The sequence below is a fragment of the Papaver somniferum genome, chromosome 1 (genome assembly GCF_003573695.1).
Source record: "Papaver somniferum cultivar HN1 chromosome 1, ASM357369v1, whole genome shotgun sequence".
Classification (NCBI taxonomy): domain Eukaryota; kingdom Viridiplantae; phylum Streptophyta; class Magnoliopsida; order Ranunculales; family Papaveraceae; genus Papaver; species Papaver somniferum.
The window spans coordinates 221582721-221606357 of record NC_039358.1 but is presented as its reverse complement, the minus strand read 5'-3'; the positions used below and the strand labels follow the sequence as shown (position 1 = coordinate 221606357).

The 23637-nt window shown below is 38.1% G+C and overlaps 2 protein-coding genes across 2 annotated transcripts; one reads left to right on the top strand and one right to left on the bottom strand.

Annotated features, from left to right (window-relative positions):
• Nucleotides 1-89: 89 nt before the first annotated feature.
• LOC113316622 lies at nucleotides 90-1333 on the top strand. Its single transcript, XM_026564785.1, has one exon. It carries the CDS (start codon nucleotides 287-289, stop codon nucleotides 1016-1018), a length of 732 nt encoding a protein of 243 aa, XP_026420570.1. The 5' UTR covers nucleotides 90-286; the 3' UTR covers nucleotides 1019-1333.
• Nucleotides 1334-1430: 97 nt separating this feature from the next.
• On the bottom strand, nucleotides 1431-4950 carry LOC113316630 (protein FAR-RED IMPAIRED RESPONSE 1-like). Its single transcript, XM_026564793.1, has 3 exons — nucleotides 4844-4950; nucleotides 3913-4352; nucleotides 1431-1841 (listed from the first exon to the last, which is right to left on the bottom strand). Coding segments are annotated over exons 1-3 (678 nt in total). The 5' UTR covers nucleotides 4845-4950; the 3' UTR covers nucleotides 1431-1604.
• Nucleotides 4951-23637: the final 18687 nt, after the last annotated feature.

Sequence of the window (23637 nt, the reverse complement as noted above, 5' to 3'; positions counted from 1 at the left end):
TTTACCTTGTCATTTCTCATGGTCTTATTGTTTAACATGTGAACTCTTCTCTTTCAAAAGCTAAAAAGGAAAATCTCAAGGTCGGTATCACTTTTTTCTTTGAGAAAATCTTCTCTTGTTCCCACCTCCCCACTTTGTCTCCTTAATCAACTACCCCTTCTATCCTTGTTCTATCCCTCCTTTTTTACCTTTCTTAAACCCTGTCTGCACCATCAATTACTCCTACAAATGCATGAAAACATCACATTTAGTAAAGTAAAACTAGTTACTATCATCACACCAAGCCATGGACTGGTTTTCATGGTTATCAAAATCCAACTTGGAGTCATCACTCTTTTACGAATACGGATTAGTATTTGCGCAGAACGAGCTCGAAGAAGAAGACATAACTTACTTCAACCATGAATTTCTTCAAAGTATGGGGATTTCCATAGCGAAACACCGGCTGGAGATAATCAAACTCGCTAAGAAAGGAAAACGTATCGGGAAGAACCCAAATGCTATTTCAGTTGTGAAGATAGCCAATATGTTCAAGAAGGCGAAAAAGTTCGTGGTCAAGTATATTCAAACAATGGGTCATGGTGATCAGAATCCGGCAGCGATTGTGGCCGTGCCGCCTAGACCAAGTAGTAGTTATGGTTCAGGATGGAGAAGAGCTATGCTACTGAAGAGGAGCCGCACTACTACTAATACAAACAATAATCACAGTAACAGGTTGATGATGCTGAAACAAGGAAGGTCTCCATCTTTGATGCTCACACATGGGATTATGAGCCCAAATGTTGCAACAGCTGCATATCCGTTTTCTCGTAGTACCGGAGCAAGTCCTTCAACAGCTGCATATCGATATCCTGTCAGCACTGGAGCCAGTCCTTCTGTGTTTTATGATGTGCGCAGTGAAGATATGCATCAGGAAGTTAACGACGGAGATGATGATGATGATGCCTATTGGGTATCTGCCACTAGCTTTCAAGAGATCAAATGGGATTCAATGTTTCAGGGATTAAAACCCACATGAATAACAGTAATAATAGTACATTATTTTTAACTTTTTGTAATTCTGAGAGATTACAGTGTAATTTTTAATACTGTGGTGGGTCAGTTTTTGAAGGAAAATCAAACAATACCTGCTCTGCTTTGGCATAAACTTTAGTGGGCGTTGATTGCTTTTTGTCGAGATATTCAAGCTCTGGTGGTGTGCTTCTAGCTGTATAATGCATTTTTGCTTTTCTGTGTGCGCTTTTGATTTTTCATGGCCCTTGGTGGACATTATGTTGGACATTATGTTGACTTATAATCAAGTAGCGCAATTGATGGGTTCAGCCATTCTGCATTATTATTTCGACACAAAAGTTTATGCATCAATGAATTCTTAGTTCTGAACTTTTACGCTTTTCGGGAAACGGCCGAGATTTTGGGTGAAATTCATGTTTCTGTCACTAAGTTTTAACTCGCAATATATACACGATAATTCAAGGAAGAAGCTGCTACAAAATAGTGTTGTACATGGATAGCTATATTGTACAGGCTAAGGAGAAGGAGAAGAATGACACAAAGATTGATTCCAATTTACTAATAGATAAAGAAATTGTACATAAAGTGTTTTAACTTTGACAGGGCTGGTTAGGAAACGGTGGAACTTCTCCCACTTGTGGTTTTTGGTCTTCAGATTCGATTTCTCTGATGTTTTGAACAACTTCATTGACTGTACCTGATAGACGCTGGGTATGGTCCTCTACAAGTTTCATGAATGTTTGTAGCTGCTCTCGACAAGCTGCTAACCTTCTGTTTGCTCTATTTAATTCAGAAGAAAGCTCTTGAATTCTCTTGTCTTTCTCGTCCTACATTTATCAAGTATTTCAATACAATAACTTAAAATTTGAATAAAAATATACACAGAAAGCAGCAAATCCTAGGGAGATCCAGATGATATAAGCACCAACAAGCAGAACACACTATACAAAGACAGTCCTTGATGCAACAGCTCTAAGCTATTAAAGACTGAACGTTCCAGTTTAATGATAAAAAGTCATAGAAGGTTTAACGCCAACATTTGAAAATCATATCGAAACATTATGATGCAAGCTAAATGACTGAACCAATTCTCGCTTTTTCTCCTTTACTATTGCAGGTCGCTGACCCCCAAGCCTTGTTGATAAACGGTAAGCCAAAACTATAGAGTTCACTGGACTATAGCCATACATTTACCGGCAATGCTTCAACATATGCTGAAGTACGCAATCTTGTTTTGGAAAATTCAGCCTTAAAATTATTTTAGATCTCGTACTTGCTTCATGAGAACAGTAATGTCTATAAGCAAGTACATTACCTCCCCAAATCAAGCTTTGTCACCAAGAGAAAGATTCTAACAGTGACTCTTAAAATGGCAAATCACAAGAAAAAGATTCCAATAAGCAAGTTATTAGCACCCTTGAATATGCTACATTGAGTCTCTTGAGCAGATTCCATTTATAAAATCTAGAAGGGAAAAAACCTCTAACTTCATTCGGTGATAAAAACTGCTAAGAAACAAGTCGAAACCAGGACATCTGAAACGCACAACGTAAACAATGCTACTGAACGTGGGAGTTCTAACACTAAAGTAAGCATGAGAACTTACACCAAGGAAAACCGGGAATGTATCTCCCTTTAGAGCATCTCCAATGCAAGGGGTAGAGGTCTTAAATTAGTATGACACATAGGATTTAATACCTTTTTCACCAAAGTTTCATCTCCAATGCAAAGGTGAGGGTCATAGAAAAGATGACATGGCTAAAGTTGGGGTAAAGGATAAAGTCTAAATAAGACTTTCTTCATGACCTTGGGTGATGAGTCCACATCATCTTTTGTATCTACATTTAAATAAAAAGTGTTAAATAAGATCTTGGGCATTGGAGATGGAATTTAGGCATAGAGTGTTATCTTTGTTTATTTTTGTCATGTAGTAAGTGACCCATAACCCAAAGGTATAAATAAGACATCCACGTAGGATGACCTTGACTTCTAGCATTGGAGATGCTCTTAGCCATGCAGAGGCAGACACAACAAATTTCTCAGGGGAACTATTATCATACAAAGATATTCCAGTGATTTTTTTTATAAGTAGGAGGTTGTAAAAGTTGATGTTTATGACTAAGAACGATGGTTACCCTGCTTGGCAGCTGAAACAAGTATAAGTTTTATTTCCTGTGTGACGTAATATATTCCAAGACTCCAATTCAACTGAGCCATAAAACAGGAATTTGGTACAACACAGAACATCCACTAACATTCTAATCTTGCACATACATACCAGGTTCTTATGTAAGCAGATGCACAATCTTATATTCAAAGAGATATCCAGATAGACACATCCTTATAAGATGCACAATCTGATAAGAAACACAGGTGACTGAGGAAATCCCTAAAAATCAATCATAACTAATCCAATAGATTACAAACACACCTGAAATCCCTGTCTCATCAGTAATTAAAAAGTTGGATTGAATGCTGTAGTACTTCTAAAAATGCAAATTTTAAAAGTTCTTCCACATTTGTTTAATAGATTTGAGGAAAGTCAAGCAAGAAATGTAGTGATACGCCCCACCCTGCGTTCTCAGATTGAGATTTTTGCATAGGAAGATTTTATAACACTTAACGCATGATGAAACTTCATGGGCACTACCTAGCTCCATAACCTTTGTGTAAACGTGCTGAACCACTTTTTCTACAGACTGAATCTGCAAGCCCTCCCTATATGCCGTCTTTAAGGAAACCACTATATGTTTTCTAAACTTAGAGAGGTCTAAGACAGAATAGTAAGGTGGACACCACTATATGTTTTCTAAATGCCAGACAATATCATCCATGCAAATCACAAATTTAGAAAAACAAAGTGCAGAGCATCACAACAAAATGATGAAGAGAACTAACCGGAGTTGGGCGCTCCTTGACACCAGTACTAACAACCAGTGGATGACTGTGGTCTTTTACGAACTTACTAACAATCCATTTCCCCACCTTTTCTCGCTTTACCAGAAGCATCGCCATGCAACCTTCCCTCTTGCTCTCCCTATTCCTTATCCTCACTCTCCCAATTTTCCGACTATTAAGATTAAATCCCTCCTTATTGCAAGCAAGCCGCCGAGATATAATCGAACCATCACGCTCAGAACGTCGAGATGAAACAATGCGCGTCACAAACCCTATCCGTCTAGCATATTCATCATAAAAAGCTTTAGCCGCATCCGGCGAATCAAACACCATACCCTCACAAGGCTCTTGATTTGCATCACCTTCACAAACAATAGAATCCCCTCCAGCAGAACTCTCTGTGGCAACCACTATCTCACCACCATGAAACTCCACTTCCACTGTCTCACAAACACTATATCAGTTCTCATTCACATCAATCTGAAAACTTGAATTTACTTGACAAATTCATGCAAAAACCCACTCACCAACCCATTTCCTCAAAATCAAACAACTACAAAATCAAAAATTGACTATAATTTTCAAAACCCATATCAAATTCAATCAAAGCAACCAGAATAGACTCCCCCCTAAACCAATTTCATCACCAAAAAAAAAAAAAAAAACTAGTCCTCTGAGGGTTTAACATACAAAAGTCAGGGTTCACATACATCAATTCCTAGTATAGATTTGAGAACCCATTCATGCAAATAAAACTAAACAAAATCATCCCTCTCCAATTTCTACTACCTTAATCAATTTATCAAACGAAAATCTTTGCATGTTATTATTAGGTATAATTTTGGTCTTTCAAAAATCAATTATTTTTAGTACCAACCAGAAATTTCAGCTAAACCCAGAACTTGAAGATGAAGGAGGAATTGAAACTTACTCGATTGTTCTCGTCTTTCTTGTGAGTTTGAGATAGAGGAGGAACTGACAGAGGGAGAAGAAAGGTAGGTTTGAAGAAGTAAATTCAGAAACCTAAAAATAATAAAATGAAAAAAAACGAAAGAAGAGAATTTAAATTGGAAAGGCCGGATTCAAACCATAGCCCAAGACAATTAATACCCGACCATTTCTTTTGGGATTCGGGAAGTTTCGGGGTTTGTTGGAATGGGGCCAATACCGGAACCAGAATTCTAGTTCCATCAAATTCTCATGATAAGTTCGTCAGTCAGCTTATCTTCTCCCTCGACGAACTCCACCTCGAATCTTTCGTCAAGATGGTACCTAGCTTTGATTTCACAAATGGAATATTTTCGGTAGCCATCTGTCCTTGAGCGGCTTGGGTGTAACATTTACTGCAGTAGAAACAGGAGTAGGCATAGACTGATCGTCCATTCGAGAATTGGAATGGAGGCTTTCATTTTTATCCCGATAAGACCTGGAAGGAGAAGAAGATAATATCAGAGGTAACAAGGTAGATAAGTCACGAAAGGTGTAAAAATTTGGACTCGTGTTCATCCCTAGATAAAAAGAGCTCGGATGAAAAGGTATAGCTCAGGCCTAACCCCAGGTGATTGAAATCAAGTTTAATTACTCCAATAGTCAGCGTTTACCCTATGATGCATGAAATTTTCTTATAACTCGTATTCGCTTTATATATATAGTTCACCTAATAATATACGAGATCATTCACGACCCTCATGAACTTGCCCGACAAAATCAAGTTTAATCATCTAGCTGAACAAGTGAAATCAGATTTAACACATCCAAGTCTATAATGTATAATTCATCTTATAGTTCACAACCCTTGTACTCTAACAACCATTTCTTCCAAAATCACTTCTTTGTCTTCTCTTGTTCTTCCTTTCTTCATCATCGATATGTAAAATTCTTTGTCTTCTTGTAGGCGCAAGCCATCATCTTTCTAAAATATTGATATTGGGTTAGGTTCTCATCGTCCGCCAAACCTATATGGCCTATTTATTCCGATGCAACGTGATAACCACAATTCCCATCTGCATCGTCGGTGGATAACACATAGGGCTTAATGATTTCAGGAAGTTTCGAGTAATACTCCTCGAATATGGTGTAACAAGTTCGATGGGGTTTACCTCGTTCATCCCCAGGAGTGCTTCCATCACCAAGAGCGGCCCTTAGAGTCACCATAAAACCCTTTTGTCTTGCTTCCCCCTTCCATTCACGTAACCTTATCATCCTCCTTAATCTTCCTAAGGATGTCACTTGGTTTACACGCTTTCATCGACCTCACCGTTTCCAATTGATGTGGTTTCAACCCACAAACGGCCGCGTGTCCAACAAGAGATTCCGGATCTCATGATTGTGACAACCATTCATCACTTTAGAGAACTTGTATACCTTACTAGCATCGGGTCTCTTGAGTCTATTAACTATAATATTAAACGGGCAACCATACTTCTTTGATTTAGTAATTTATTCCCTTGTCGTCTTCTTCACGTACAGTCTTTCCTTTGCCCAGTGAATTTCTTGCTTTCCACCTCTCTCACAAACAATTTTCAAACGATCTTCACTTGAATGACGGCCTAAAACTAAGGCGCATTTGATCTCTATTCCCTTGTCTATAAACCATTTCTTTCAGCATTCCTTTCTTTCCATTCCAAATCGGTGTAATAGTGGGCGAGGTATCAACACCTACGGGTTTGGGCTGATCTTCGTCGAACACCGCAACAATCTAAAAAAAATATCAACAAGTTGATGATTCAAAATCGGTTTATATGTTACTGTCGAATAAACCGATTTTCCACAATCGGTTTATATGTGCAACTATAAAGACCGATTAAAGATTTGTGTAAAAAATTTCAAAGTCCACAATTGGTTCACATCTCGTGTCATATAACCCGATTGTTGTTCACATTTCTCCTGGAACTTTAAGAATCAGACATATACATGAAAATAAACAGATTGTCGACTTACATGATTATTCAAGTGAAGAAATCGGGTTATGAACATCACCAACAAAAACCGATTCTGGTCACGTACCCATCGGGCCAAAAAATTACTACAATCGGTTCATATGGTGATGAACAAAGACCCATTTCTGTACCCAATTTGAGGATTTTTTCCAGAATCGGTTTATGTGGTGATATCGAATAAACCGATTCTGGAAAATGATTTTGAATTTTTTTTGTTATTTGGGCTATTGGGACATGCAAATACATGTTTGTAGATCGTTACAACTCATACCTGTTTATTAGAAGCATTATCACCTTCTTCTTCCCGATGAATTTGTTGATGTGCTTGAATAATATCCTCAAACATTCTTTGGTTGAATCCTCTTCTTCTTTCAACAAATTATCCAATTCGGTAGTATCGAAATCATGATAATCTGATGCACCTACTTCTTCATCACTACTAGAGTCTTCATCATCACTATAAAGTTTCATTTTTGCTAAGAAAATCACAAACCCTAGTTTTTTCTTTTTTCCCCCTACTTCTTCTTTCCCTCCAAACCTTAAAAGAGGAAATAAATTTCTACTCCAATCCTAACACTATAATCAAACTCAAACACTAATTAATTTAACTAAATACTAACTTAATTAATCATCACTAATTTAATAAGGGTATACTAGGTATTAACAAAAATAGTGGTTAAGGGGTTTCTAAAAATTACTTGTTAGTGACCCTATTTTGTCATGTAACTATAGGCCCCAATCAAGTGGCATTGGCTCCAATTTAGGAAGGATAGTTTTATTATGCATAAGATCACCATATAATTCAAGGGAACTCCTAAACTTACAACAAAAAAATGAATCTCAAGTTTAACTATTTCGCTAATAATTGAAATCAAGTTTAATTTATCTACTTCATCTTATACAGTGCATGACAAAAACATACTCGGTATTGTTACCTTTCCTTGATGTTTTATTGCACCGCAAATTTGAATCAATACTACGGTGATATTTCCACCTTACTCCCAATACTTATATTTTTTTATAAGATTGGTAAATTCTATAGAGCATAGTCCATTTTCCCTTTTTGTCGACCAAATTCGTAAAAGGCGAAAAAACAGGGATACGAAAATACAACCGCTAAAAATATACGTAGTTCACTTGATCATCCTATGACTTTGGTGTGTCCATGAACTTACTTAGTGAAATCAGGTTCAACTATTTTGAGGTCAAGTTTGACTCTTAAAGGTCTCCTTTTGATGCATGACATACTGACATCGTACTATCATTCGGGAGTACAAACTCATCAACTAATTGTTGTAAAAGTAATATTACCCAAATTAGTTGAGCTAATGGTACAATTTAGAAATGATTTATCTCTCCAATTATATCATGGATATCCATAAATTTTATATCATTGAAAAGCATTTTAAAATACTTACGTAACGAGTATAAACATGATTATCAAATGAGATAAAATCAATTGTTGATGGGACATAATTTAAAAATAACTAGCTCATATGTTTTGGGAGGGAGTATATGTAAATATTAGTTTACGCCCTCTTGATACAGTACTTAGCATTATTTTAACGCTAGCTATGGAATCAGAATTTGATAAACATGGAATATTATAAAAGCCGATAGAACGAAACTTTACCTTTGAGTGGCTGAAGAATCGTCCTCCCCTAGCTTCTTTGGATTCTTGGTTTCCTCCCGTGGAAACATCATCTTAGAATGGCTGGGACATGTCATCTGACGAGTTTCCTGTTACCAGACAGTGTCCACACAAAATAAGTTAGCTTCACGCCTAACAGAAAGAACAGCGGAGAAGTTTGTTAATTACTTCACACAAGGAAAAATATGAGAGACTACTCAGCATAAAGTCATATAGAGATGCATGCTTAATGTTGAAACTTACGTCATCACACCGGCAACCAGATGAATTATCAAATGCACAAGGAACATGATATACGTTCGTGCAGAAAGGAATGTCGCAGTCAAGAGATGCACCCTTTAACCCACAACCGCTACATATGAGCTTAGAACATCTCGCCAACTCCAGCTCCAAGTTCATAGCAGTTCACCAACATTATTCACTTGACGTGACCTACATCCCCAGTTATGATCCCCAATTATGATGATAATACGCTTAGGAACGAAAAACTTACAAGAAAATAGAAACTCACCACTCTATGCATTTTCGGTGAACATGTACCACATTTGGTCCAGATACGACCTCATCCTCTTTTACATGTTTTCCATTGCCAAAATGCCACATGGATTCAAAACCCTGAACGTACTAGTACAGAAAATATGGAAATTCAATTAATAAAAGGGATAATTCATTTTCACTATATCAGATGGTCATTATGCAGTTATGCTTACAAAAAGGTTCAAGCTTCCCATGTTATTCCCACATAGTTTATACAGAGGGAGGATCCGTTAACAAAGTTGATACGACAGTTTCAACGCGATCTTTTTTTGGGAATCTAAATTATAATGAATTATGGGCAAAGGTTTTTGGTATTTTTTTTATAGTTCTTTGCAATCCAAATAAAAATGAGCACAATCCGAGACGCATAACACCACTATTTATCACTTTGATAGCTAACTATTAAGTTTAAAACTAGTAGTTGGCGGGCTTTTGTTATCTAAGAATGCACTAATTTTGGATAGTAATATAATCACAATTAGAGCTTTTTACTTAAAAAAATTAGCTTCCCATTGAACTTTACATAGATGTGTAAGAAGTACCGGATCCTCCCTGATTATGTGTTAAATTCGAGGTCAGCGAAAAAAGAAGTACCTCTGATACTTGGTTTGGCAAAATGCACAGATAAAAGTCGCATTGTTATCTAGAGTTATTGAAGTACTAGCCGGTAAAGGACTAATTGTAACCCGATCCCTCTCCTCAACGGAGTCCATTAGTTCCTCCTTGGGCACCAACTCCTGAATCTGAATCACAGAAATCAACAAATACAAAAGTACATTTGTTCATAATATATCAAGCCTATCAAAAAAATTTTGGTTTCGGAACAACAAGCTACTAACCTCTTTAGGTTCTTATGCTGAGTTTAAACATATTTCCACTTCAATAATACAAACATCATTCACGATATACCCATTGCTTGCATCGTTAAGTTCCTTCAACTGTATGATGTTATCAAAAACTCCATAATTTTTAAACTCGGTGAACTGTAGCATCTGTGCTTCTGTAATTATACATACAAATACATAATGGATAGAATTTAGAATCGTTATAAAAGTAATCCTTTGGATTTATACGTGGATATATATAGATATGTATATATAATGTCAGCTAGTACCTTTTTTCAATGTGTTTTTGTTAGAGATTTGATCTTTAACGGTCAAATTGAATTTCACGGACCGAAGTTTCTTACATTCAACAGCTCTAACGTAGAATGATAAGTAGTCACATCCCGGACGTAGAACCACAATAAATCCCCTAACACAACGATGATACAATTAAGTATTCTGTACTCGTTAACGCAGATATTGGAACATAGAAATAATACTATAGAAAAAGGGTTTAATAACAAGTTTGATTGATATACCATTTATCATGACCTATAGTCATAATTGGAGATGTAATATGACCTTTCTCGTTCAATTCAGAAAAGTTGTCGATCCTCCATCTGCAGAAAGCTGAAGCGACCTTGTAGTCCTGGTTAACTGCATGTCGATCATTAAGTATAAGAAGCAATGAAGAAATAACTAAAGCAATCACTTAGTAAAACCAACATACTTTCTACATAAAAAGATTTTGAAACAAAGAAAAAATTACCTTCCATTAAGGGCAAAACTGTTTCCGTAAAAAAAGAAAATGAATGATGATATATACTGAACGTTTGACAACTTAACAACTATTAAGATAGATGCTTGAACGACTCATTCCATGGTTCCCGACAGAACCATATATACACTTGAGAACTAGGGTTTTGTAATTGTGTACACTCAACCTGTACTGTGGAAAAAGAAATCAACCACTGGAAATCAAGAGTTAGTATCTAGGTAGTGGAGACTGTGTTGTGAAGATAACAAAAAGCACAGAAGATGCACTATTAAGCGTTAATACCTGGTTGCCTTCCACAGAGATTCTCTTAGAGAAGAACTATCAGATTATTGATTTTTTTTTTTTTTTTTTGCAAAGATATCAGATTATTGTTGTGTATAGGACGATTCTTCACATTGTCTATCTAGATGTTCTTCCTTCCTTATATTTATAAGTGAGCAGTGAGCTAAGAACAATGCACGATAATTAATGCACAACCATTTTTCTTGGAAGTGAAAGGGATGAAAATGAATTGCACTCTGCACGATGACTTTGACTGGGCATCTAGGGTTTAGTTTCTCTAGCCAAACTAATCGATTCACCTTGGGTAAGTTGAACTCCATCTGGACGTGGCTAGTATTTCATTTTTCAAGGCGTTAATAAACCTATTGCAATTTCTCTATCTTGTATTTGCCAAACATGCATTTACTAAGAGTGAAGTTTTGCAAATTAACACCATCTTTCAAGATGTTAATAAACCTATTGCAATTCTCAAGGAGTTGAATTATATCTTGTTCTTATTGTAATTAGAGTGTTATCTTGTGCATCCAAGATAACACTTAATTATTGTATTGGGAAAATGCAAAAACAATTAGTTAAAGAATAAGAGATGTGATGTTAATTTGCATTGAAAAATGTAAAATCAACAAAAAAATTTACCAAACATGCAGTCACTGAGAGTGAAGTCTTGCAAATTATTATCTTACTTCTATGAGGCCATAGGTTAGACATAGATAGAGAGGTATACATGGCCTACAAAATGTGGAATATTTCATTCAAAATCATTATGCCTCCACAACCGGCATCTATAATGCGATTAACAAAAAGACAAGGTACATAACATGAGCTATTACAGAATCTTCATAAAGAAAAGTAAACAGAGAAAAGATTTAGCCAACTTACGGTAAACTTCCTTGGCCTGCTTGAGCTGCGATTTCAGACACTCAACGTCACCTTCCAGTTGAAGTTGCACATCCGCATAAGTAGGGCTTGAGTCTGGTTCAAACTTTTAAGCTCTTGAAGCTGGGCATCCGCAGCCGCCACCTGCTTTTGGACACCTACGCAAAGGTAGAGGGTAATAAAAGGTTGATAAGGAATGATGATCGGAGAAAAGGAAACTATCAGCGCAACCAAACTATATATAATATACTCAACATTACCTTCCAGTTGAAGCTGCATGTGTTGTCGAAATTGAGCCTTGTTCAAACTTTCAAGCTCTTGAATGCAGGCATTTACAAAGGAAGAGGGGAAGTAGAGGCTGATAAAAATTATAATCGAGGAAAAGGCGATTACCAGCACGACCAAAGTAAAAAGATTCACTATCTGGACCTGTTAACATACTTATTCTCGTACCATTTCGCAATTTCAGCACCAATATTTCTTAATCTAAACCACAATAAATTTAAGTTAATTTGGTGTAAATAAGTGCTAAATTTTTGTATGAATGCAGAGCTTTATAAAAGAAACATACAAGTTTTGTACAATCTAGTTATACAGGTCAGGAGTGATGCTCATATTTTAGAAAATGGAATTGTGGTTAAGCTCCGAATTTAAGCAAAGAGCTGCCACTACTACGCTCACCCATAGCATCAACAACTTTGGCACATCTCCTGTTGCGTATACACAGTCCCACTTAGCCCAGAAAAACAAGACAATACTCTCCAGAGTCTAGATTTAGCTTCATTGCCCATTGACTTGCAGGGATAAGGGTCATTGATTTGGTTTTGATTACTGTCTTGTTCTTATATTGATGAAAAATCAAAGGGGAAAAAGAACTGATTTTCTGAGGCCATAGCTTAGACATAGATAGAGAGGTACACAGAACCTACAAAATATTTCATCCAAAAGCCGGCATTTCAAATTTGATTAACAAAAAGACAGGATACATAGCATGAGATAAAGGGTTACAAAATCTTCAGAAGGAACACAAAAAGGATAACGGCATCTGTAGACAAGTTAAGCATCGGGTTGCCAACAGCGTTTCAACTTTTCATCCCAGAAGATCCAGCTAACATAAAATACAATTCCCCTGCCCACTTCACGTAATCCTCGCGCTGCGATTTCAGATCCGCAACAATACTTTCAAGTTCTTTTATCCTAGCATTCGCAATGGCCGGCTTCTCTTGGTCACCTACACAAAGGAAGAGGGGAAGTAAAGGTTGATAAGAATGATAGTCAGAGAAAGGGCGACTATCATCAGCTCAACGAATCTGCCTTGCATACAAATCAAACTTACTAAATTCATTTCATCAGGTCACAAAAGAAAAAGAAGCAGCCTAAAAATACTTACCAATAGCGGCTTCGTTTTTTCTAGCCAGCGCAGCCTCTGCTTCGTCCGCACGAGTGGCCAATTCCTGCATCTGCGTCTTAAGATGGCAAACTTCTAACTCCAGTGAAACCTTCTCACGCTGAGTACCAGACAAGCTGGTAGCAAGATCCTTGGATTTAGTATGGTAAAACTGGTATAACTTGGGATAGTACTCCACAAATTTAGCAATCTGGGCTAATAAATGAAAAACAACTTAGAAGTAGCGGTCGGCGGTACTCAACATAAAAAGCAGAATAAATACAGGTTCACTTACAGAAGTGAAGGAAGACACATGATCAAATTCCCGAACGAAAGTCTCCATATCGGCTAAACCCGGGGGAGGGGAATTATTCTTTACCTCAACAGTGTGGTCACCAGGGGAAGGCTTTCGCTTCCGACTAACTGGAAGCGAAACCACAAGACATTCATTTTTATTCCCGTTAGACCTGGAAGGTGGAGAAGAAATATTTGAAGAAGGAAACAAGATAGAAAGCTTACAAAGGAATAACCGGGGTAGGATGGTGAGAGACATATTTTTGTTTCATTTATTTGTGAAAATTATCCTTCTTTCTATAGTTTTATAAGTGCATGAAACTTTACCTTTGAGCAGCAGAAAAATTGTCCTTCCCTGGGTTCTTCCCATTCTTGGTTTTCTCATGTGAAAGCTTCATACCAGAATGGAGGGGACATAAAATCTTACGACCTTTCTGCTACCAGACAATGCCACAAAATATAGTTACTAGTTGGTCTTACTACCACATGCTATGATGACATAGAGAGAGATGCATGCTTAATGTTGCAACTTGCATCATCGCACTGGCACCCTGAACTTCCAAATGCACAAGGAACATGATATATATTCCTGCAAGAACGTATAGAGCAGCCAAGAGATGCACCCTTTAACCCGCAACCGCTACATATGAGCTTAGAGCATTTCACAAGCTCCAGCTCCAAGTTCACAACAGTCTCATCAACATAATTCACATGAGGAGCCCTGCAACCCCGAAATATGATTACAGTGTCCACTGGGGTTAAAAAAATTAAACAAGAACCGAAAAATTTACCACTCTATGCATCTCCTGTGAACATGCATCACATTTGGTGCAGATGCCTCGTCCTCTTCTACTCTTTTTCCAATATTGGTAAAATGCAACATGGATCCTAAGCCCTGAATGTGCAATACAACAACATGGAAGAGAAGATCAATTAAGAAAAGAGAGAATATATATACTTTCGCTAAGCAGAGATGTGTTAGAATACGAGCATCCAACTCAAAGGATTATAAATCGCAGGATCTTAGATAACCCAGACAATGTGAGACTGACACAAACACAAATAGTCTGTTCTGATACCATGTTAGAATACGGGCATCCAACTCAAAACCAATTAGCAATGTGTGGTGTGGCCATAAAGATTATAAACCGCAGAATCTTAGATAGCTCAGACAATCCGTCAAATAGTGTAAGAATAACGGCATCGATGTCCTCCTTATATATGTGTTCATTCCGAGGTCAGCAAAAATTTAAGGAAAAGATGTCAGAAAAAAACTTACCTCTGATACTTCAGAAGTTTGGCAAAACGCACATGAAACAGATGAACTGTCACCCAGAACTACAGAAGTATTAGCTAGTAAGGAACTGCTGGTAACGGGACACCTCTCCTTGACAATATCCATGAGCTCATCGGGCACCAACTTCTATTCTCAAAATCAACAAAGGCAACAGTACATTACTATCGTGGTTAATTTGAATTATAATTATTGATTTAGGAGTAACCAAGCCAGTGTCACCGCACTATAGTGGTAAAGTTAAGTGGTGATTCCAACAACTGGAATTTGAAATTCGCTGGCACTAAATTTTTTATCGATCAAAAAGGATAAAGAAAAACAACAAGCAACCAACCTCGATAGATTCTTCTGCTGAGTTTATATGCAATTGAACTTCAATAATACATGCATCATTAACTGTGTACCCATTTCTTGGATCTTTCAGTTCCCTATACTGAATGAAGTCCTCAAAACCCCAATCCCTTTCCTGTTCTGTGAAGCGGTACGTCCGGCCTCCTGTATCTATTTGTACAAATACGCAGGAGCTAGAGTTTAAAACTATAATAGTTATCTATTTGATACGTCTATGTGTGTATATATAATGACAACTAGTACCTTTTCTCAGTGTGTTCTGATTATTAGCTTGATCTAGAACGGCCAAACTAAATTGTGCATATCGCGAGTTCTTGCAGTCGACAGCAGCAACGTAGAATGATAGGTAGCCGTTGAAATCGCATCCCCTACGATGAGCCATCAAACGCCTAACACAATGATAGCAAATTTGAGTATTCATTAATAAAAAAACTGGGACATAGAACTAGCGCTACAGTAAAGGGGTTTGATCACAAAGTTTGATTGATATACCAGTTATGACAATCTATCCAGAAGATATTAGACAAATAAACTTTCTCTTCCCATTTGGAGACATTTTCAATTCTCCATTTGTATGTGGAAGATGAAGTGGCGTCGTCCTTCTGGTTTACTGCATGTTGATCATTTCGTACTGCAAAAGGCAACTAAAAAATTACAAAAAAGAGAAGAAGATCACTTTGCAAAACTACCATCCTTACAAAAGGAAGATATCACTACAAGGGCAGCAGTCTGAACGATTGGTTGCATGGTTCTCGATAACTATACATGAATATATTTCAAAATAAGTTGCATTTAAGTGCTAAAGAGTAAAATTAGAGTTCAGCCAGGACCAAAACTAATAAAGGAATAACACGGGTACAAACTAACATAAAAAGGTTTACTGTTTGGAGGTTTAGTTGACTGACCAACCCTAGAGCATCTTTGAATTAGCAAATTTATACATTCCCAAATACCGAATCATATACCAGTCTTAATTTTAACGGTTGCAAAATTAAAGTACTTTACGGTGGAGTTATACACCACATACCATTTTTAATTTTAACGGTTGGGAATTCGTTGATTTTTAAAGTACTCTATGGTGGAGTTACACATTTCGAAATGTGTTCATTTTTTTTGGGTACGTAAAGTTTTATATGACATATCCCAAAATATTAGTTTGAAATATGTTATCGTTTGTTTTTTATAACAAAAAATAGTATCCAATGAAAAATTAGTGTGAAAATAAGAGAGTAGTGAGGAGATCCTCCCGCTATATTAATTACCATATCAAAAAACCATAAAAGAAAATAAATCTCCAATGAAAATATAGATGAAAAGCTTGATGTTATGTTAATGGTGGTGATAATTGTTACTCATATTTTGGTTCGACAATTTGGAGAATTAATCTGGAGTAGTGTAATAGGTTCTACAATCTTCACAAATATTCTTACTGCTGATTTCAATTGACAATAAAAATATCTGCCAAAAACAGAAAATGAAAAGATCTAGGTTCTTGATAAAATAGAGTTCATACTGGAGTAGTATCATATATGTATTTGGTAGAAGAAAGCTTTTTTAATACTTAACGAATATTCGATGTAACTCGAGTTATAATAAATCATAGGTAGATGCGTCATATTTCACTAGATGACTTTTAAAATATTTTTCTCCGTTGACATGCTTATTCTCGTACCATTTCACCATTGCAATGAAAATTTTTTTTGGTGGGGGCGAAATCCGAAGGGGACATGGGAGACAAATAATATGTTGACACATGTCTTTGATTCCCATGAATTCTGTTTCCAATAATACCAACAACAATTAAGAAAACAAGTTTTCTGTCCAAAATACATTTCTTTTATATTATTGGAAACAAAATTCATGGGAATCAAAGACATATGTCGACATATCATTTGTCCCCCATGCCCCCTTCGGATTTCGCCCCCATCAAAAAATTTCTCATAGGCACGGTGGGAGTAGTTTTTTTGCTATCTCCATTGCACGAGAAAATTTTTGATGGGGGCGAAATCCGAATGGGGCATGGGGGACAAATGATATGTTGACACATGTCTTTGATTCCCATGAATTCTGTTTCCAATAATATAAAAGAAATGTATTTTTGGACAGAAAACTTGTTTTCTTAATTGTTGTTGGTATTATTGGAAACAGAATTCATGGAAATCAAAGACATGTGTCAACATATCATTTGTCCCCCATACCCCCTCGGATTTCGCCCCCATCAAAAAATTTCTCCCGTGCCTATTATATAGGCAGAATTTCCATTTTTCCTTGTACCACTATATAGGCGGAGTCCAAATTCCAAAACGGTTTTTTACTTATATTTGCCCTATTTATTTGCTTGGAAATCATCTCATTGAGTATATGTATCTAACATCGGAAATATAATTAAGGATACAACAGGAAAAAGCATAAAAATGTATAAAATCAATAAAAAATTCTTAATATAAGAGAATTGGTCCCTCCATCTATATATGTGGTACAGAGGGAGTAATACCTTCCTTAGAGATTCTTTGTGAGGAGAGCAATGAGTTTTTGTTTGTTCTCTGAAGAGATGAATCTTCACATTCTCTTCGGATATTTATAAAACCAAATGATCAGTGAACTGTACGTGCATGTTTTGACCGTATTGATACCCCCATGACATGACGAGTATGCATGTATTGACTAACCTTTGATTACCCTAGACAAAAGTAAACGACTCTTATGGGGATTACCAATTTTAATAGGAGGTTACCAATCTGGCGACTCCGATGGTAAAGATTGTGTTATTTTATTTGAAACGGATAACCCCTTTAAAATTTGATACCCCTTGTAACAATCATGTAAAAATGACGGACCGGTGAGATGTACTTCGTACCTTTTCCGTCTAAGTTGGAAGAGATGCATGTATAGCCTAGTTAGTAAGTTCGCGAATGATTCACGAATCATTCGCGAATTTTTCCATATCACGAATTTTATCATCTTATTCGCGTACGTTTGCAACTCCGAACCCAAGTCGCGTATTATGTGGCATTCCCGGATTATTCGCGAATCGTTCACGAATTTTACGTATCCCGAATGATACGTCCGCTTAATTCGCCATAAATTCTTTAGCTTTTACTTTTCAAAGACTCCATTTTTTGGGCTTTACTGCCTCCCGAGCATACACGACCGAATATTAGACGTGTTGTAATTTTTATGAAACAAAAACGACTGAAGAGATTTGAAGGTGAAGGTGAGAGAGATCTCAAACTCACTAACCAAGCATCTAAACCACCATACGACGTCCTCTTAGATAACTAATGTTGTATATATTATTAATATCATCATATTAAGTTTATTTATTCTTTAAATAACTCACACATATGCATAAAAATTGGTCTATGACCTTATAAATACAAATTATTTGTTATATATAGATACCGAATTTTCAGAGCCGAACTCACATTTATAAATCGAATTATACACGTACGTATGCCGTTCCGAATTACTGACGAATCACGTCCCGTTGACCGAATTTTGGACCGAATCTGCATGCTGTAGGGCTTGAGCCTGATACTCTTGGACACCTACACAAAGGAAGAGGGGAAGTAAAGGTTGATAAGAATGATGGTCGCCACACAAATCAAACTTATTGAACCGATCCTTTTAAGGCTTCATATATAATATACTTAACATTACCTGCCAATTGAAGTTGCATATCTTCATGTTGTTGGACTTGAACTTGGTTTAAAGTTTCAAGCTCCTTAATGCGGGCATGCGCAACGGTCAGCTGCTCTTGGACAGCTACACAGAGGAAAGATTGCTCAAACTCGTGGTATTATTGTAACAAGAAAACTGATGGAGAACCACTGATAACTACCAGAAGAATGACTTCAACAACTCACAGAAGAAAAGTGAGAAAACTCACCATTAGTGGCTTCGATTTGTTTAGCCAGCGCAGCATCGGCCTCCTCACGAGTGACCAATCCCTGCATCCGCCACTTAAGATTGGTAACCTCGGACTCCAGAGAAACCTTCTCATGCTGAGTATTCTGAATAGAACACCGCACATCCAGTGTATAGGGACGAGACCTTTTTGCACTAGTATTCTGCAACAAGGTAATTCCCACACATGTTACGGACAAAAAACATGGGAACGTTGAACGTACGTATATATACTAAATATATAAAATATTCGTTACCTCGACAGTCTGGTCACCAGGGGAAGCCTGTCGTTTCCGGCAAACAAGTGGAGTCAAATCGGGATCATCACCATCTCCGTCACTTCCATCGGTAGCTTGAGAAACAGAAGTCTATGTACAACAACAAACAAGCAAAACAATTACAAGAAAGAAGCATAAGGGGATAACAAAGAACAACAAACACTACAAAAAAAGAAGGCTTCTACGGACGGCCATTGCTCAACAAAACGTCTCTAGAAAATTGTTTTGTTGAGCAATGGCCGTCCCTAGAAGCCTTCTTTTTTGTAGTGTTTCCCCTTGTACTCAGGAAGGAGCTCGGCTTTATCGGAGAAATCCTGGTCCTGGCTATATGGGATGCGGCGAGGGCCGACACACCAACGAAACCGGTTCCTCCCCGTTGTGTTATCAGCCCAAATCCAGTTGAAGTTGATAGCCGTGTAATCCTCGCGACGAAACTGAGGAATGATAGATGTTATCCCAGTGCAGCCCTTACTACGTTTGCGACATTCACGTAGAAAGCGAAAGAAATTGCCGGTGTATTGAAAAATGCCCTTCTTATCAGCACGCTAACTCAGAACCTCATAATAATAAGGATTGTCCGCGTAGTAGAGAGGTAGGCGTAGACCGGCCCCAACTGACCAACCGCAATCAATAGGTTGTCTTTATTGCAAGGAAAATTCCTGACAAGTGCGTCAGTCATTTTATCTCCTCCTTCGATGAACTCCACCTCGAATCTTTCATCAAGATGATATATCTCTTTAATTTCACTGATGGAATACTTACGGTAACCATCTGATTCCTTGAGCACATTGGATGCAATAGAAACTGCAGTAGAAACACGAGGAATCGGCTGATCGTCCATTCTAGACTCGGAAGAATATGGAACACCTCCATTTTTATCCCAGTTGGACCTGGAAGCCGAAGAAGATATACTAGAGGTAAATAAGGTAGAAAGGTTGCGGAAAGAGCATCTGAACAAGGAAAATAATGCATGAAATCATCTAGTTGAACTCCTTGATCAATTCTCCCACTCGTTTTAAAATGCACAAGATCACCCTTTGATTCAAGGGCACTTATAAACTCACTGTAGGTGTGAATAATCCACGGATCCAGGTGGAGCAATCCTAGACCATGCTGTATCGATAGTAGCTGAAGTACGAAGCACCGAATCACTCTATCCTAGTTTGGCGCGAGAAAAGAGATGCCCGTGAAGTCGATACGTGTAAAGGCAAAACCCTGATGTGATGCCCATCAGGTACGAGAGTAATAAATGCTATGGCAAAGCCGGTGAAAGGATAAGAAGGAGCCGGTCAAAGTAAGACTTGGGATGAGAGTATCAAAGACGACATCGGCCATACTCACTGAGTAATCAACATCGGGTGGAAGGACATCGGGAGAAGATATCACTAGGCTCGGCCCAACATCTCGGAAAAGGCATCATCCACCGCCCGAGAAGGACATCAAGAAAGATGTACCACGACTCACACTGTAACTTGGATGTATCATCAGTTGTAGCTATAAATAGAGAGCCATGAAGAGATCTAAGGGCTAAGTAATCAATGAGTGAGTGAGGAGAGAATATCAAGAGCTTTAGAGAGAGAATAAAGTACTTGTTAGTGAGATACACACTTTGTAACCTTGAATCGATTAATAAGATCATCCCTTTACCCCCGTGGACGTAGATAATCATACCGAACCATGTATATCTTGTGTTCTTGTGCATCTCTTGCTTGTTTACTTCATGTTGTGTGTTTGTGATTCTTTGGATGTAGTTGTAGGATTTTCCACATCTATATTCTGGCGCCGACTAAGGGGACCGCGTAACGTCTTTAGATACCTTGCATAAAAACCATTAGAGAGAGATTTAAAAGCTCCTAAAACATCTTTTGATGTTAGTTGACTCTAAGTGAAAGACTCTTGTGGTTGAAGCAATGTTTTGGTAGATGAGTCTTTTAAAGCAAGTTTTCCTTCGAAACTCGGGTCTTTTACATTCGTTTTTATCCAATCTTTGTTGAGCTCACAGAGTCTTCATTTGAGTCAAAAAACTTTGTGAACAGTCTGAACTATTTTGCTCTTGTTAAGCAAAAATCTTCTTATCTTACGATTTCGAGCCGAAGAAACTTGTAATTTTTTTTGTTTTTGAAGACATTTTCTTTACGTCAAAATTCTTGAAATAATTAGGAATAAGATCTCAGGTTTGAGTTATGGTTGATTGTGTTTCCTTTTATGACTAAGACAAGCTGTTAGAAAGATTCAAAGCTCCCAAAAAGATCATCTTTGATGCTTGGTAGAAGCTAGAATGAAACTTCATTTCGCTAGTCATATCTCGTCATGGGTTAATTAAACACAATAGTAGCAGCGGCAAAACCGACTCAAAATCATTGAGTTAGGATTTCCAGAGCTATGGATAGAAAGGGTATGGTGAGCACTTCGATGACAGTCTCATCCTAATCCTACAATAAGAGCCTTACAACGTCGTTATAAAGCCAAAAGAATCCCATGGTGAAGCCATTCTTGCGGAATTCTAAGGAAAAGATCGAGAAATCTTGTTGTGGCAACCTGTGTAGCTGAGACATCGACAGAACGATTGGCGGAAGTCACCATTAAAAACCCTGGATAAGAAAGAAGTTTTCTGGTTAAACGTACGAACGATTAATGATTTCCGGAACAAGGAATGTTAGGACAAATAATGATTAATGCATAAGAAAAGTACCGAAAACGACGTAACCAAACCACATTTCAAAAACTGTCCTATTAGTCAGAACTACCTAACTTGCTGAGTTCAGCATGACAAAGTAAAAGGGAATCGTACTTGGTTGAACTTTTTCTTTTCTGAGTGTTACAACTATTGTACTTCTTCCTTAAACCCTTTCGAAAGCAATCTAAAGTGATATGTTGTGTGTTCTGTTGATATAGGTAGGGTCGGGCGAGTCGAAGGATACGACTCATACTCGAGCCGGTGGCTAGTACTTCGGGAACAAGCAGGATTCTGAGGAATCGAACGGTAGCATGAACAAGCGTGCAAGAAGGAGTGACAGATTCACGACAGCAGAGCAATCGACAACACCAACCAGAAGAATCCCGAGCACCAGGTGGAGGAATGGGGACTGTCGATGAGGAAGTCGATCTGGGACGACACGATGACCCTCCCCTGAGAGGATTGCGCATCATCCCGAGTCAAATGAGGCCAGAGAGTATGGTGGATGGGATGACCACTTCTGACACAGAGGACGATGAGGAAGCAATGATGATGCGTGAGGACCGTAGACGAGCCCGGAGACGCGCGGAATACCAGTATGATTTGGATCAAGAGGAAGTAAGGATTAGACAAGTACGATTGGGAATGGACAACCCAGCCCGAGACATCCCCCCTGTCGCCCCTCCAGCAACACCATCAACAGCGCCACCAGCTGCACCGCCTACCACAGCAGGAAATCATGTGAACGGTCACTCCAGCCATGAGAGCACCAACCAAACACTGATGAAAATTATGTCCAACCAGAGAAGACAAGATGACTTGATGAGGGAATTACAAAGGCGCAATCTTGCACTAGAGCACTAGAATTACCAACTCTGAAACCTGAGATCTAGATCAAAAGGGTCCTCGATCCAAGGGGCATCCATCAGCCACAGCCGATCACGGCTTACTAGAACTCCACCACTCGTCCAGGGACGAGCACCCGATCCTAACCGCACGAGGAGTGGATACGGTCCTCCCGATAATTCCTCGACCGATGAAGAAGTGCAAAATGGTAGACTTGATGCTTCGAATAAAGCCAAGTTAGGACATCTTGGGAAGATGGTTAAGAATCTGGAAGGAGATGGGGAAGACGACAAGCTAGACGAGGTGATTAGTGAAGCAAAGAAAGCCCCATTTACCCGAGAATTAGATCGAACCCCGTTTCCACCTAAGTGTACACTTCCCACGTTTCCTTCCAGATTCGACGACACGGGAGACGCAGGAGAGCACATTAAAATGTATAGCATGTCGTTGCTGCAATGGAATTTTTTTGATGTGGTAATGTGTAAGTTTTTCTCGGCCAGCTTGGAAGGCAAAGCAAGGAATTGGTTTTATACCTTGCCCGACGAGTCCATAGGCAGCTACAGAGGCTTAGTGGAAACATTTCTCGAGACTTACATGCAAAATAGTATTTCTAGGCCAAGGATAAATAAGCTATTCACTTTGGCACGAAGATTCCGGGAACCCCTAATTCTCTGACGGACATATGGAGGAAGCTTTGTATTGATATCGGGAAAGTGCATGTCGACCAACAGATTTTCGGATTCGAGAATTCTTTGGGGAAGTCCGACCCAATCTGGATAGCCATGTACACCGAGAAGCCGTGTAC

Bases quoted from the DNA above. Each gene is read 5' to 3' on its own strand.
- LOC113316622 (XM_026564785.1), top strand. From the start codon at position 287: ATGGACTGGTTTTCATGGTTATCAAAATCCAACTTGGAGTCATCACTC.
- LOC113316630 (XM_026564793.1), bottom strand. The intron at 1,842-3,912 runs GTTAGTTCTCTT...TGATAAATGTAG, and splicing joins TCAAGGAGCGCCCAACTCCG to GACGAGAAAGACAAGAGAAT.